Source organism: Pristiophorus japonicus, chromosome 1 (assembly GCF_044704955.1).
Source record: "Pristiophorus japonicus isolate sPriJap1 chromosome 1, sPriJap1.hap1, whole genome shotgun sequence".
Classification (NCBI taxonomy): Eukaryota; Metazoa; Chordata; class Chondrichthyes; family Pristiophoridae; genus Pristiophorus; species Pristiophorus japonicus.
In genome coordinates, this window is record NC_091977.1 from 166,550,312 (window position 1) to 166,568,246 (window position 17,935).

The 17,935-nt window shown below is 42.1% G+C and overlaps 1 protein-coding gene across 1 annotated transcript in view; it reads left to right on the forward strand.

Moving 5' to 3' along the window:
• The window catches only part of riok2 (RIO kinase 2 (yeast)), a 44,290-nt gene that overhangs the window by 463 nt on the left and 25,892 nt on the right, over positions 1-17,935 (forward strand). Inside the window, exons 2-4 of the mRNA XM_070884439.1 lie at positions 7,321-7,459; positions 12,145-12,261; positions 13,686-13,861. Of these exons, the coding sequence (XP_070740540.1) occupies positions 7,321-7,459; positions 12,145-12,261; positions 13,686-13,861 (432 nt within the window). The remainder of the gene's footprint in view (positions 1-7,320; positions 7,460-12,144; positions 12,262-13,685; positions 13,862-17,935) is intronic.

Here is a 17,935-nt window from a genome sequence, read left to right on the forward strand (position 1 = left end):
GGTAGTGAAGAGATAATTCCTATATTATACACATTCAATACAATATTAACACAACCGCTCTAAATGTATGCAGTATCCCTGTGTGCCCTCGCTGTTGCTTTTGCTGGCATTGCTCCCAAATAATTTCATGGTGTTTATTACCTCGTCCAAGAGAGCACACTTCATGCCGGAACGAAGATAGAACCCAGCTGAGCCTGATTTCTCCCTTTTCAAATGTTGTTACTAAGATTTCAGTACAACATTATATGGTGACGTTTTTGTGCTGGCACACGGGTAATTTTTGAAATTTCAATAAAGTATAATGGTGCATGAAACTTTCATACTATATTCAGTTAAACTGGAAAAGACAGTCTGGCAGTATTTAAAATCTTTTCAAATTTTGCATTTTTTTATCTAGATAATGTTCAGATGTAGGAGCCCTTACTTCTTTCCTTTTAACTCCTATGTCTGGCATTGTCTGATGCTGAGGCCAATTATAGTAATAGAAACTTACAGCATAGAAGGAGGCCATTCAGCCATCGTGCTAGTTCTTTGAAAGAGCAGTTGTGCTTAGTCCCACATTCTGCTTTTTGTCCGTAATCCTGTAACTTTCTCATCCTCAAGTACCTGTCCAACTCTCTCAAAAATATTTATGTAATCAGCTTCTGCCATCTTTTCAGGTAGAGTATTCCAGATCCTGACAACTGGGTGGAAAAAAAATTCTCCTAAACTCCCCTCTAGATCTTTTGCCAATGATTTTAAATTCATGACCTCTGGTTATTGGCCAACTCGCCAGAGGGAATGTTTTTTCTCTCATCAAAACCTCTCATCTTGAAAACCTCTGTTAGATCACCTCCTAACCTTCTCCCAAGGAGAACAGTCCTAACTTTTTCCAATCTCTCCTCATAACTGAAGTCCCTCATCCCTGGTGACATAGAAATATAGAAAATAGGTGCAGGAGTAGGCCATTCGGGCCTTCGAGCCTGCACCGCCATTCAATGAGTTCATGGCTGAACATGCAACTTCAGTACCCCATTCCTGCTTTCTCACCATACTCCTTGATCCCCCTAGTAGTAAGGACTACATCTAACCCCTTTTTGAATATATTTAGTGAATTGGCCTCAACAACTTTCTGTGGTAGAGAATTCCACAGGTTCACCACTCTCTGGGTGAAGAAGTTTCTCCTTATCTCGGTCCTAAATGGCTTACCCCTTATCTTTAGACTGTGACCCCTGGTTCTGGACTTCCCCAACATTGGGAACATTCTTCCTGCATCTAACCTGTCTAAACCTGTCAGAATTTTAAACGTTTTATGAGATCCCCTTCATTCTTCTGAACTCCAGTGAATACAAGCCCAGTTGATCCAGTCTTTCTTGATATGTCAGTCCCGCCATCCTGGGAATAAGCCTGGTGAACCTTCGCTGCGCTCCCTCAATCGCAAGAATGTCCTTCCTCAAGTTAGGAGACTAAAGCTGTACACAATACTCCAGGTGTGGCCTCACCAAGGCCCTGTACAACTGTAGTAACACATCCCTGCCCCTGTACTCAAATCCCTTTGCTATGAAGGCCAACATGCCATTTGCCACCTTAACCGCCTGCTGTACCTGCATGCCAACCTTCAATGACTGATGTACCATGACACCCAAGTCTCGTTGCACCTCCCCTTTTCCTAATCTGTCACCATTCAGATAATAGTCTGTCTCTCTGTTTTTACAACCAAAGTGGCTAACCTCACATTTATCCACATTATACTTCATCTGCCATGCATTTGCCCACTTACCTAACCTATTCAAGTCACTGTAGCCTCCTCGCAGCTCACACTGCCACCCAACTTAGTGTCATCCACAAATTTGGAGATACTACATTTAATCCCGTCGTCTAAATCATGAATGTACAATATAAACAGCTGGGGCCCCAGCACAGAACCTTGCGGTACCCCACTAGTCACTGCCTGCCATTCTGAAAAGTACCCATTTACTCCTACTTTTTGCTTCCTGTCTGCCAACCAGTTCTCAATCCATGTCAGCACACTACCCCCAATCCCATGAGCTTTAACTTTGCACATTAATCTCTTGTGTGGGACCTTGTCGAAAGCCTTCTGAAAGTCCAAATACACCACATCAACTGGTTCTCCACTCTACTGGAAACATCCTCAGAAGATTTGTCGAGCATGATTTCCCTTTCACAAATCCATGCTGACTTGGACCTATCATGTCACCTCTTTCCAAATACGCTGCTCTGGCATCCTTAATAATTGATTCCATCATTTTACCCACTACCGATGTCAGGCTGACCGGTCTATAATTCCCTTTTTTCTCTCTCCCTCCTTTTTTAAAAAGTGGGGTTACATTGGCTACCCTCCACTCCATAGGAACTGATCCAGAGTCTATGGAATGTTGGAAAATGACTGTCAATGCATCTGCTATTTCCAAGGCCAGATCCTTAAGTACTCTCGGATGCAGACCATCAGGCCCTGGGAATTTATTGGCCTTCAATCCCATCAATTTCCCCAACACAATTTCCCGACTAATAAGGACTTCCCTCAGTTCCTCCTAGACCCTCTGACCCCTTTTATATCCGGAAGGTTGTTTGTGTCCTCCTTAGTGAATACCGAACCAAAGTACTTGTTCAATTGGTCTGCCAAATCTTTGTTCCCCGTTATGACTTCCCCTGATTCTGACTGCAGGGGACCTACGTTTGTCTTTACTAACCTTTTTCTCTTTACATATCTATAGAAGCTTTTGCAGTCCATTTTAATGTTCCCTGCAAGCTTCCTCTCGTACTCTATTTCCCCTGCCCTAATCAAACCCTTTGTCCTCCTCTGCTGAGTTCTAAATTTCTCCCAGTCCCTGGGTTCGCTGCTATTTCTGGCCAATTTGTATGCCACTTCCTTGGCTTTAATACTATCCCTGATTTCCCTTGATAGCCACGGTTGAGCCACTTTTTTATTTTTACACCAGATAGGGATGTACAATTTTTGTAGTTCATCCATGCGGTCTCTAAATGTCTGCCATTGCCCATCCACTGTCAACCCCTTAAGTATCATTCGCCATCTGTCCTAGCCAATTCATGCCTCATACCTTCAAAGTTACCCTCCTTTAAGTTCTGGATCATGGTCTCTGAATTAACTGTTTCGTTTTCCATCCTAATGTAGAATTCCACCATATTATGGTCACTCTTCCCCTTCTGATAAACCTCTTCTGTACCCTTTCTAAGGCCTTTACACCTTTCCTGAAATGTGGTGTCCAGAATTGTCCACAATACTCCAGCTGAGGCCTAACCAGTGATTTATAAAGCTCTAGCAACATCTCAGCTTTTTATATTCTATTCCTCTATTTGTAAACCCATGTAAACTATATGCTTTTTTAACCACCTTATCAACTTGTTGCACCAGCTTTAAGGATTTGTGTGATCGATCTAAACTTTTCAAAATTGTGCCATTTATCATATAGTTTCCATATTCGTCCTCCCAAAGTGCATCACTTCACATTGAACTCCATCTGCCATGCTTCTGCCCATTTTGCCATCCTGTCTGCCATCCTGAAGCCTATTATCAATATCTACTACTTTGTAAAGTTTCATATTATCTGCAAATTTTATAATGCTGCTCCCTAGAACTGAGTCTAGGTCCATTATAAAAGTTGAAATGTCACAGCTGAATACATAACCAATGATGCAGTAGAGTCTTGATGTATTGAATTGTAAGTAGACTGCTAAAAATTGACATACCAAAACTTTAATTGGTCTAGAATTTTGTTCCTGGCCTAGTCCTTCTCTGCAGTAACTTAATGTATTGCTTGTGTACCACCCTGCTCTCTGGTGTCTGGAATGGCCATCACGAGACTAGGAATTAGAACAGTCAATACTATTCTTCTTTCTGTTTGAAATTGGTGGACCCAGCAGCATTGGAAATGTTGGGATTCAGCTGCTTCTGCCACATTCAAACAAGGAACAGCAAACTCATACTGGAAACTGATGCAGTCGGCTACCACAGGATTTATCGGGGAGATTCAGGCCAGTTTTAAAAGTGATACACTGCAGATGGGAATTTAGATTGAATGAATATAGGGCTAGAGTTTGCCCAAAGCCTGCCAGCGCCCAATTGCCGCTCAAAAAAACTGCTAAAGCTGGGAGGGAAGATTATCAGCGGCGAAAACTTCCCCAAATGTTTTTTTAATTCGCCCAGTGAAAAATATAGGCCTTGCACCCTCAATCTGGGCGGACAAGTGCAATTTTGGCTAGATTGGGCAGCGCCTAAAGAAAATGGGCGAAAAATAAAAAAATATATAAAAATTTACACTGAGGCTGCAGGTTGGGCCAAACACCAAAAAAGGAATAAAAATGATTTTTCAAAAAAACCTAACTTTAAAAAAAATCCCAAAAAATTTCCAAGACACTTTTTAAAAAACAATTAAATGACCCCAACAGATTTTGAAAATAAATTGTTTTTTTTAACTATCATTTACCTTTTTCTTGCAGACCTACTTACTACCGCCCAGCTCCGTTGATTCTCGTTGGCGTTTTTAAAAAAAAAAAAAAATGTTTTTATACTTGCCTACGGGTCCCCACTCAGCCAAGATCTGTGGACATTGCACGCCAGCGGTGTGCTTCCCTGTGGTAATTCGAAACCGCCAGCATGCCTCAGTTGGGGAATTTTTCGCCGACCCAAATCTCGCCCAAAACGGCCAATATCGCCAAGAAACCGGGCGGTGAAAGAGTGCAAATTCTAGCCCATAGTACCATCATTTTCCAGTCCTGTTTGGATCAGGCATAGTGCTAGAGGACTGCTAATGTGGTGCCCTTGTTTAAGAAGGGAGAATGGGATAGGCTGAGTAATTACAGGCCTGTCAGCCTAACCTCAGTGGTGGGAAAATTATTGGAAAAATCCTGAAGGATAGGATAAATCTACATTTAGAAAGGCAAGGATTAATCGGGCACAGTCAGCACGGATTTGTTAAGGCAAGATTGTATTTGACTAACCGAATTGCATTTTGCGAGGAGGTAACCAAGAGGGTCGATGAGAGTTGTGCGTACGATGTAGTGTACATGGACTTTAGCAAAACTTTTGATAAGGTCCCACATGGCAGACTGGTCACTAAAGTAAAAGCCCATGGGATCCAGGGCAAAATGGCTAGTTGGATCCAAAATTGGCTTAGAGATAGGAAGCAAAGGGTAATGGTTGATGGATGTTTTTGTGACTGGAAGGATGTTTCCAGTGGGGTTCCGCAGGTACTGGGTCCCTTGCTTTTTGTCATATACATTAATGATCTAGACTTGAATATAGGGGGTATGATTTAAGAAGTTTGCAGATGACACTAAAATTGGCTGTGTGGTTGTGGACTACAGGAGGATATCAATCTACTGGTCAGGTGGGCAGAACAGTGGCAAATGGAATTTAATTTGAAGAAGTGTGAGGTAATGCACTTGGGGAGGGCTAATAAGGAAAGGGTATACACATTAAACGGTAGGTCACTTAGAAGTGCAGATGAACAAAGGGACCTTGGAGTGCTTGTCCACAGATCCCTGAAAGTAGCAGGCAAGATGGATAAGGTGGTTAAGAAGGCATACGGATTGCTTGCCTTTATTGGCCGAGGCATAGAATACAAGAGCAGGGAGGTTATGCTTAAATTGTATAATACACTGATTAGGCCACAGCTGGAGTACTGCGTGCAGTTCTGGTCGCTGTATTTTGGAAGGACGTGATTGCACGAGAGGGTGCAGAGGAGATTTACGAGGATGCTGCCTGGAATAGAGAATCTTAACTGAGGGTAGATTGGATAGGCTGGGTTTGTTCTCATTGGAACAGAGGATGCTGAGAGGAAACCTCATTTGAGATGTACAAAATTTTGAGGGGCCCAGATATAGTGGATAGCAAGGGCCTGTTTCCCTTGGTGGAAAAGTCAATTATGAGGGGACATAGGTTTAAGGTGGTTGGTGGAAGGTGTAGGGGGGATTTGAGGAGAAGCTTCTTCACACACGCGGTTGTGGGGGTCTGGAACTCACTGCCTGGAAAGGTGGTAGAGGCAGAAACCCTCACCACATTTAAAAGGTGGTTGGATGGGAATTTGGAAAGCCGTAACCTGCAAGGTTACGTACCTAGAGCTGGTACGTGAGATTAGACTGGATAACCTCTTGTTGGTCAACACAGATACGATGGTAAGTACTTCAGGAAATCTAATACGGCCAAAGTGATCTCCTCGACTAGTTTCGATCACCTGTATGGATCGGAGAGGAATTTTCCCAGATTTCTTTTCCCCAATTGGCCTGGGTCTTTATCTGTTTTTTGCCTCTCCCAGGAGATCACATGGCTCCGGGTGGGGTGGAGTATAAAATGTTGCAATACATGAGGAATCGCAGTTTTTGGAGGGGGGGCGGGCGCGGCCTGGTTGGGCCAGATGCTCTTTACCTGTCCGCAATTGTCTTGGTTTATATGTAACCTTCAGGGCTGCTGACCAAGGGCCGTGTCGCTCTTTGTTGGCCGGCACGGGCACGATGGGCCGAAATGGCCTCGTTCTGCGCTGTAAATTTCTGTGTTTCTAGTACAGGCCAATTTGGATACAAGGGGATATGGGGGTGGGTAGAATGAGCACACTTGTGGCAAATGTCCTTCAGTTTAAATGTACTGAGATACTGTGGGCTAGGTAATTTCTTACATGTGTATGCAATGCAGAGATATCTATTACAGGTTGCAGAGCAGGAAAGGGGCCTTGAGAATTATAGCAGCTGACACATTGAAGGTCCACAAGCTGTGTGATGAACCAAATAAATGGGGTTTGGAGGCATATTGCTGGGACGATAGAGTATAAAATGAGGAATACTTTGTGGGTTGTACATGGCTATATTTTGGAGTACTGTATTTTGGTTTTGATCCCGACACATAATGGGAGATATCGATGTCTTGGATCGGGGAGAATTGTGACATCACTATAAAATATATGTAAACATACTGTTGGATTTAATGCTAGGAAGTACAGGGATTCCTTTTCACAGAATGTTACCGACCTCTGACAGATTATTAAAGAACATGGGGAAAAGGGAGCTGGATAAGTTCTGGACAACATTTCAAGCTATAAAAAGTAGATTGTGGAGTTCCTGTGATTAGTGATACTCGTGAGTCACAGCAATCTCCAGGAACTCGCTTGATTGCCTTAAGTGACAGAGGGATTTCCTGTGGCTTTTTCTTTTTTTTTGCCTGTCCCAGGAGATTGCATGATGGGGAGGGGATAGGTTGGTCACATAAATACTTTGATATTTTATTCAATAATAGTGTGCATTACTTACTTTATTCTAAGTATCTTAAGTTAACATTTTCAACTTTTATTTTGTTATAATAATATACAGGTTGAAATGGGAATGAAGAATCATGAAATTGTGCCACCCAGTCTTATTGCTTCAATATCAAACCTTAAACATGGTGGATGCAACAAGATCCTGTGTGAATTGGTAAAACACAAACTATTGGCTTATGAACGAACAAAAAGTAAGTTTGGTACAGATAACATTAAATAATTTGTCTTGCATTTTAACCGTATCCGCTGTCATAAATGCCACATTTATATTCTCCATGTAAACCCTGGTCTTAGCCATACTTTGAAATTTCAGCTATTTTGTATTTTTCAGTGATGGTACTCCTTTATATTACAGTTTGTCGTGTCACATTTTTAGCACCTTTTTGCTTCAATTTATGCATTATTGTACCAATTTTAGTGAATAAATGCACACAAACCAAATATTTGTTATCTGTTATGTATGGAGGGAAGTATGCTTGTGTTACCTATTTACCTTTTATGTTACTGATATGAATGACCCTTCCATCATTTGCAATTTTTGTGAAATCATGTTTAATACCTTGTGCTGTAATGAGACATCAAAATAAAGGACCTGAATATGTAAGTCTTAACATATTACAGGTACTCTTGTTTTCAAATTGTACAGCACTGCAATTTAATTTTAAGTTTGGCCTCAGTTAAGTTTTTTTTTATGACTTTGGAATACCCATTTGACTGTTGGACTGTAGCCGCACAATTCATAGTGATAATCCAGTTCAAAAAACATCAGGGCTGATTTTTTTTGTCCCGAGGGAAAACATATTCCCCAGATGTACAGATCAGGAAAAAAGTGGCAGAGATTGAGAACACTGGGTTTTGTCCCCCCTTATGGTGTCCTGAGGTTTCCAGATTTCCCTTGAGGGGCGGAAACAGGTTCTATGCTTGTAGTAGACGGAGGCCCTATGCTGGTGAGATTTGCGAGACATTCACAGCCTCCCACCTCTCTCTTGAAGTTGAGCCCATGCGCCTAATGACCCCAAGAAACTGCCTGGGGAAGTGAGTGGGGGGTGGGGGGGCACCTTGCACCAAGCTGAAGACAGGCCCAAAGATTGGTAGCATTTTTTGTTTTTGGAAAGTTGGATGTCTGCTTTTGGGCTTCAGTGCCTTGTGGCTTCTCTTCTCTTCTCTTAACAGCCAGGCCTGAGGCCACTAGCAAGCCTCTGCCTCTTCCTGCCCGCAGTGCTTGGCACAATGCTCCGTATTGGCAGGCCTGCGCCAGGGATGAGATCAGGTTGTGTTAATGACCGGGCCTCACATACTAAATTCAGGTATGGCGCAGTTTGGGTCTGTCAACCACACTGTTTTCTGCAGACTTTTAAAATGCCTAGTCAGGATATACCTAAATGCCACTATTTTTCAATAATAAACCACTTAATGAGAACCGTGGAACAGCCATAAACTAATATAATTGAAACATTTTTAAAGTTTCGCTCTCCTAACATTTCTTCTGTCCTTTTCCTGACACACCACTAGACATTGATTTCCAAAATTTCACATCTTGTGCAATATTTGAAGATTCACATATAAACCTCCCAAGAATAGAAGAGGAAAAATGTCCACTTTTATCTCCCTTGCATCTCTGCTTCCCCTGCCCCCCCCCCCCCCCCCCCAAAAAAAATCCCAAATATTCAACATAGTGCTGTTTTGCCCTTAAGTAGTGTAGTAATAGTGTTTGGATCTTACAATTTAAGTAACTACGGAAAATAATCAGAGCATCAATATGCATTCTCACTAATTAATAAGATGTGACTGCACCTGTGAAACTTAATTTTTTTCTGGATGTGTCTCAAAAAGGGGGAGCAATTGAAGGATGAGGTGCACCAAATTGCAGTTGCTTGCTTCCTAGTAACTGATGTGTAGGGCAGAATTAGTAGATGTCCAGAGCAAGTTACTGTCCTAGCTTTTTGACAAGCAAATTAAGAGATGAAATAAATACGCCCTTGCATCCTTCCCTCAAAAAAAACATTCAGGATTCACTTGCCGATCTTTTATTTTTTTTAAATTCTGATACAATCTTGCAATATTTTAGGGGTATGTATATTGCAGCCCTGCAAGTGAAGTAAAGCAAATTACTAATTGGCAATTTCCAAGCCAACAAAATGTTACAACTGTAGAAACTGATTAAATTTGCGTTCTAAATTTGAAAAGCTGTAACTTAATTCACATTATAATGGAATTGAAATAAACTCATAACAGAAAATTCTGGAAACACTCAGCAGGTCAGGCTGCATTTGTGGAGAAAGAAAGAGTTAAAGTTTCGGCAGATGGAAGATGAACCACTTTTGAGCAGTTGCAGAGCCTGGGAAAAGAACAAAAGGGTCTGTGAAAGGGTAGAGGACAGCAGTAATTAAGTGACTTTTATGTGATGATGCAAAGCAAAATGAGATGATGATGAAGCAAGTATAGAAACAAAAAAATGGGTCCAAAGGAGGTGTAAATGGTTACAGCAAAATAGCAGAAGAGGAAGGATGCATGGAAAATCTGGCAAAGATAGGAAGGCTGCTGTGGCTTGGGAGTGTGGCGGCAAAAAGGCAGGTAGACTCCAGGGGTGGGCTTACCCCTTTGTCTGTTTACAGACAGGGTATCCCCCACTCCAAGCACCAACCTGCACCTCACCTACTCCCAGTGGCACTGATGCAGCCATCCTCCATTCCTAATACCTATTGTTGGAGAGAAAATGAAAATGTGGTTAAGTTATTAAAACATAGAAAATAGGTGCAGGAGTAGGCCATTCGGCCCTTCGAGCCACTACCATTCAATAAGATCATGGCTGATCATTCACCTCAGTACCTCTTTCCTGATTTCTGTCCATACCCCTTGATCCCTTTAGCCGTAAGGGCCATATCCAACCCCCTCTTGAATATATCTAACTAACTGGCATCAACAACTCTCTGCAGAAGAGAATTCCACAGGTTAACAACTCTTGAGTGAAGAAGTTTCTCCTCATCTCGGTCCTAAATGGCTTACCCCTTATTCTTAGACTGTGACCCCTGGTTCTGGACTTCCCCAACATCAGGAACATTCTACCTGCATCTAACCTGTCCAGTCCCGTCAGAATTTTATATGTTTCTATGCGATCCCATCTCATTCTTCTAAACTCCAGTGAATACAGGCCCAGTCGATCCAGTCTCTCCTCATATGTTAGTCCTGCCATCTCAAGAATCAGTCTGGTGAACCTTCGCTGCACTTCCTCAATAGCAAGGACGTCCTTCCTCAGATTAGGAGAGCAAAACTGAACACAATATTCCAGGTGAGGCCTCACCAAGGCCCTGCACAGCTGCAGCAAGACCTCCCTGCTCCTATACTCAAATCCCCTAGCTATGAAGGCCAACATGTCATTTGCTGCCTTCACTGCCTGCTGCACCTGCATGCCAACCTTCAATGACTGATGTACCATGACACCCAGGTCTCATTGCACCTCCCCTTTTCCTAATCTGCTGCCATTCAGATAATAGTCTGTCTCTCTGTTTTTTGCCATCAAAGTGGATAACCTCACATTTATCCACATTATACTGCATCTGCCATGCATTTGCCCACTCACCTAACCTGTCCAAGTCACCCTGCAGCCTCTTAGTGTCTGGGAGTTAGATATGGCCCTTACGGCTAAGGGGATCAAGGGGTATGGAGAGAAAGCAGGAAAAGGGGTACTGAGGGAATGATCAGCCATGATCTTATTGAATGATGGTGCAGGCTCGAAGGGCCGGATGGCCTACTCCTGCACTTATTTTCTATGTTTCCTCACAGCTCACACCGCCACCCAGCTTAGTGTCATCTGCAAACTTGGCGATATTACTCTCAATTCCTTCATCTAAATCATTGATGTATATTGTAAATAGCTGGTGTCCCAGCACTGAGCCCTGCGGCACCCCACTAGTCACTGCCTGCCATTCTGAAAAGGACCCGTTTATCCCAACTCTCTGATTCCTGTCTGCCAACCAGTTCTCTATGCTCATCAATACATTACCCACAATACCATGTGCTTTAATTTCGCACATCAATCTCTTGTGTGGGATCTTGTCAAAAGCCTTTTGAAAGTTCAAATACACCATATCCACTGGTTCTCCCTTGTCCACTCTACTAGTTACATCCTCAAAAAATTCTAGAAGATTTGTCAAGCATGATTTCCCTTTCATAAATCCATGCTGACTTGGACCGATCCTGTCACTGCTTTCCAAATGAGCTGCTATTACATCTTTAATAATTGATTCCAACATTTTCCCCACTACCGATGTCAGGCTAACCGGTCTATAATTCCCTGTTTTCTCTCTCCCTCCTTTTTTAAAAAGTGGTGTTACATTAGCTCCCTCCAATCCATAGGAACTGATTCAGAGTATATAGAATGTTGGAAAATGACCACCAATGCATCCACTATTTCTAGAACTACTTCCTTAAGTACTCTGGGATGCAGACTATCAGGCCCTGTGGATATAATCAGCCTTTCATCCCATCAATTTCCCTAACACAATTTCCTGACTAAATGATTTCCTTCAGTTCCTCCTTCTCGCTAGACCCTCGGTCCCCTAGTATTTCCAGAGCATTATTTGTGTCTTCCTTCGTGAAGACAGAACTAAAGTATTTGTTTAATATTAAGGCCCGAATGCTATAAAGTGCCTTTTTAGCCAGGTGAGGTGCTGTTCCTTAATCTTGCATTGATCTTCATTGGAACAGTGTAGGAGGCTAAAGACAGAGTTCAGAGTGGGATAGAGAATTAAAGTGACCAGAAGCTGAGGGTCACTCTTACAGATTGAATGGAGGTGTTCAGCAAAGCAATCATCCAATCTACGTTTGGTTTCTCCATTGGTGTCCATTTTGGCTCATCACACTGTTTCTCTTTCAGCTGTCCAAGGTTATCGATTGACAAATAGCGGATATGATTACCTAGCTCTGAAAACTCTTTCTTCTCGTAATGTCCTTAATTCTGTTGGAAACCAAATGGGTGTTGGCAAAGAATCTGGTAAGAAAACAAACTATTTACCTTACACAATATTTGATAACTAGGGAATCATTTTTTTGATCTGCAAATTGCAAGACTAAAGTAAATTAAACGTCTATGGTTCATGGAAAAGACCCACCACTGCCTTCTCCGAGCAACTGGGGAGGGGCAATAAAAGTGGCCTTGCCAACATCCCAGAAGCAATACTGGAACTCTCCCTTTTTTTGTCCCCTCCCTCTTTCCCGCCCTCTCGCCCCGCAATATTTTCCACAAATTACTCTTCGCAGGACTAATTTCAATAATGTATAGCAAATCTTAATAGCCTTAATGGTAGTTACTAGTTGTAAGAAAAAGTTACCAATTGCAACTAAAGATGCTAAGTCAGACATAAACACATGGGTTTACACTGACTTGTTTCAGCAACATAGTTTTCCGTATAACTTGGAAATCAGACACCAATATAACTCTGGCCTGCAGAGGTGCGAGACCCTTCAAGGAGGCAGCCTCCAGACACTGGGATTGGCGTCACCTGGAGTATAACTCCATATCGATTCGACTTCTAGCCTCGCAACCAAAAGCATCCGATTGCATCCATAACTTATTCTACACAATATCGGAAACTCGCAGTTAGCTGATGGATTTTAGCAAGGATATTGACTCGCGCTGTAGTATGGTTAGAAGGGTGCTGGCTGCCCTTTGGTTCCTAACCACATCCATTCTTTACCTATGAGTGCATATGTTGAATGTTAGTAGCCTTGCTCTGCCAAGGACAGGCAGACCTGATTGTTCACATCCATTATTGGCCTCCAGCTAGGTTTTCAATTTTTTTTCTGGAGTTGCCAGGAATAAATCATTAATCTGGAGACTGTTGCAAGCAAATTGTGTGTGTTTTCCCCCCCCATTTTCATTGTACTCTTTGTTTATTAGTTAGGAAAATATTGGAGATGGGGGGGGCGGGGGAGGCTGCTTGACTGACAACCAAGCAGAGAACCTGTGCCGAGTATCGTTATGGGGGAAAGAGGGAGACTGGGGGTCAGGTGATTAGATGTCGTGTGGAGGAAAAGAGGGATGGTCGTGGGGACCAGTATTTTCTACAATGCTGGAATAGCAGCAGCAGCAACATAGTGACTGAGAGTGGCGCTGAGAGAATTTTTATACAGGAAACAGTACCTCTGTTCTGTTACAGGGGTTTGTGAAATTCTTATAACATGGGCGGGGGGCCTCAGAAGCAAGAAGGTCGAGAACCCCTGCTCTAGACTACTTGTGTCTTCTATCACCATTTCCAGCCCTAAGAACTCTTCAGTTCATGATGTATGTATTTATTGTAGAAGAATGCTCGTCCATTTGTGGTCCAGCTACAGTACATTTACCGTTGTGGTCCTTGAAATTGTAAAATGTGTCTGATCAGATACAACAGAAACTTAATTTGCATTAATCTATTGCAGATATTTATATAGTTGCAAATGAAGAGGAGCAACAGTTTGCTTTAAAACTGCATAGATTGGGCCGTACATCATTTCGGAATTTGAAGAACAAACGTGACTACCACAAACACAGACAAAAAATGTCATGGCTTTATCTCTCCCGCCTTGCAGCAATGAAAGAATATGCATATATGAAGGTATTTGATACTTTTAAAGTGCAACTGATAATATTTTCCTAGATGATCCTGCGAATGTATAGGGAATTTTCAATGTAGTAGTTAAATATGAAAGAGGTGAGATGCAGTTCATCTGATGTACTAGTATGATGGTGTATATGTGGCTCTTATTCTCATTACAGTTGCATACCAAATAAAATGTTATGCTATCATAGACTGTTGCCAGCAATTTTGACAGGGGTTCTCCCATTGTAACTTCAGAAGATCAGTTGAAATGCCATTTACACAATCTGGCCAGTATCCCATAATTCTCAATGCTTTCTGAAATGTTTTCATCTGCCAATTTTTTCCGAGTAACTGAACATCCCAATGTCCAAAATAAGGGTTTAACCTAAAAAATAGAAAAAAGTCACTTATTTCGCAATAATATTACAAAATTTATGAATTGATTTTATTTTTGTCATAATGCCTTAATTTAAATGTTTTTTTTTTACTTGGAATGCCTCAGACTCCCCTCTATTTGGTCTCAGCCTTGGCTCAGTAGTAGTAGTAGTAGGTTCAAAAATCCGGAGTTCCGGAATGGTCCGGACTCTGGGATCCGTGGCTGGGTCGTCCAGAATCCAAAATGTTCCGGAGATCGGGCACCCTGCCAAACCGTTAACCGCTGCTAGCCGGGCCCAGGGAGAAGTCAAAAAATGAAACCCAACTAACAAAAATTGCAAGAATAAAAACTCCAATCCTACCTGTTCCAGGCCACATCTTCACAGTCACCGCACCACTGCTCCTGGGTCTGCACGCAAGTCCCTTTGGCCAGAACTAACCAAGCTCTGCGCGCAAGTCCCTGGTCAAAATCAAACTCTGCACAACACACAAGTTCTTTTCAGCCAGAACCAACTCTGCACATCACACAAGTCCCCTTCAGCCACAATCAGCCATGCTCTGCGCGCAAGTCCCTTCGGCCACAACCAACCAAACTTCACGTGCAAGTCCCCTTCGGCTTGTACAGCACATCAGCCTACCTTCCAAAACATACAGATACGAAAACAAGAGAGGAAGACTTATGATGTGTTGCGAAGAAGCGAGGACTACAAGGCTTGCGAAGAGAAGAACTACAAAATTACGTCCAAAAACTGGAAATGTTGGAACCTAGGCACAGGCATTTCTGGACTCTCGACCCGCCTCTGGCGTTCCGAAATACCAGAACCTGGGCTCGGGCGTTTTCGGACATCAGAAACACGTTTGAAAGTCCAGAAAAACACGAAGTCTGGAACGGCCTCAGTCAAAAATCTGTCTATCTCTGCCTTAAATATATTCAATGACCCAGCCTTCACAGCTCTCTGGAGTAGAGAGTTCTACAGATTTACAACCCTCTGAGAGAAGACATTTCTCCTCCTCCTCAGTTTTGAATGGGTAACCCCTTATTCTGAAACTATGCCCCCTAGTTCTAGATTCCCTTATGAGTGGAAATATCCTCTCTGCATCTACCTTGTCGAGCCCCCTCAGAATCTTATGTCTCAATAAGATCACCTCTCATTCTTCTGACTCCAATGAGTATAGGCTCAACCTACCTTATTAAGTCAACCCCCTCATCTCTGGAATCAACCTGGTGAACCTTCTCTGAACTGCCTTTAATGCAAATATATCCTTTTCTTAAAAAAGGAGACCAAAACTGTACACAGTACTCTAGGTGTGGCCTCGCCAATACCTTGTACAGTTGTAGTAGGACTTCTCTGCTTTTATACTCTATCCCCCTTGCACTACAGGCCAACATTCCATTTGCCTTCCTGGTTACATGATGTACCTGCATACTAACTTTTTGTGTTTCATGCACAAGGACCCTTAGGTCCCTCTGTATTGCAGCATTTTGTAATTTTTCTCCATTTAAATAATTTGCGTTTTATTTTTTCTGCCGAAGTGGATAACCTCACACTTTCCCACATTATGCACCATCTGCAAAATTTGTGCCCACTCACTTAGCCTGTCTATATCCTTTTACAGATTTTTTGTGTCCTCACAACTTGCTTTCCCACCCATCTTTGTATCATCAGCAAATTGTCAACCATTACCCCTTGCTTCCTGCCACTGAGCCAATTTTGGATCCAACTTGCCACTTTCCTTGGATCCTATAGACTTTTACTTTTCTGATCAGTCGGCCATGTGGGATCTTGTCAAAAGCCTTGTTAAAATCCACGTAGACATCAAACATGCTACCCTCATTGACCTGCCTCGTTACCAACTCAAAACATTCAATCAAGTTAATCAGACACTACCTTCCCTTAACAAAACCATGCTGACTGTCCTTGATTAATCCGTGCTTTTCTACATGACGGTTAATACTGTCCCGCAGAATTTTTTTTCCAATAAATGCCCACCACTGAGGTTAGGCTGACTGGCCCGTAATTACTCGGTCTATCCCTTTCTCCTTTTTTAAACAACGGTATAGCGTTAGCAGTCCTCCGGCACCACACCTGTAGCCAGAAGATTGAAAAATGATGGTCAAAGCCTTCGCTATTTCCTCCTTTGCTTCCCTTAACAGCCTGGGATACATTTCATCTGGGCCTGGTGATTTATCTACTTTCAAAAATGCTAAACTCCTTTTAATATTTCCTCTCTCACTATGTTTATCACATCTAATATTTCACACTCCTCCTCAACTATAATGTCTACATCATCCCTCTCTTCTGTGAAGACAGACGCAAAGTATTCATTAAGAACATTCTCACATCTTCTGCCTCCACACATAGATACAGAGAAACTATTTTCTCCGTTGACATCAAGAACAAGGGGATATGATCTTAAAATTAATGCTCGTACAGTACTGAAATCGGGAAGCAATTTTTCACAAAGGTGGTCGATTTTTGGTACTCTTCCCCAAAGACTATGGATGCGAGGACAATTGGAACTTTCAAGACTGAGAGAGAGATTTTTATTGGGTAAGGGTATCAAGGATAGGGACAAAGGCAGAACTTGAATGCTTTGTCCAGAGCTGTGTTACTATGAGCTGAAATTGTATTGTGCATTTTGAGCATGTGCATTGTATCCGAGGATGCCTCAGTACCACTCAGTCAGATATACTGAGGAATTTTCTTTTCTTTATCCTTTAACGGTCTCTGCTCAAATGTTTTCCAAAATTAGTTGATGAAAAAGCTAGAGGATAAATGTCAAAAGCTTTACTGGGGTAAAATGTATAGTTCTTTCTCTAAATAAAGTGTGTATATATGAAATTGACAAGTGTTCTGATACACATGTGAATGTTTAAAAATGTATAGAGACATTGAAGTTGAGAACGTGGGAATTGTATAGGGACAGTATAAGCTAACAAAGAATTCATGGAGGAATAGCCATGACATCTCAGACTTGAGACTGCGAAATGTTACAACACTAACACATATTGAAACAAAACCCACAGCTTGCAGAAAAACCTCAAGGTCTTATTAAATCATGTTATTAACCTGAAACATTAACAGAAGGTCTTTGTTTAAAATCAGACCATACTTAGGTCGGCTTATGAGTGGACAAAGGGAAAGAGGGATCAAAAGAGATAGGCTGAACTAGGATGTCACTCTAGCCCTATCTTCTTATCTTTTGCCGAAAATGTATAACCGTCGTCCCTTTACAATGTAACGTCACTTTGTCCGTAGGAAGTGGGTGCGTTCTATCAGAGTTACATTCCTTCTGTCTGATAAGGTCCCCGATCGGGATTTGCTTTTTAAATAAAAGCTTGCTTTGTTTAAAGCACAAACGGTATTCGTTTCAGTAATTTTGCTGAACCAGATTGAGGTAAAAGAATCCAGAAATCAACACACACACTGATTTGTTTTTTGTTGTCTAAACATTAGAACATGAAAGAGAGGGTGGGTGGGATACCGAGTATCTTTTTCATGTAATGTTATTTAAGTTGAGCTTTAAAGCTAATTGCCTCACCTGTGTTTCATTCATGGTTCGAAAATGTCAATGCTAATAGTTTGCGCTTGAAACCGAGATTCTACTTTCTGGCGCCCTTTATCACCTGCACTTTGGGTAGGGGAGTCAGTGGTAGTGGAGTTAAGGGTGAGGTGAGTGATAGGGAGCAAGGGCCTAAGAGGTTGAGTTTGT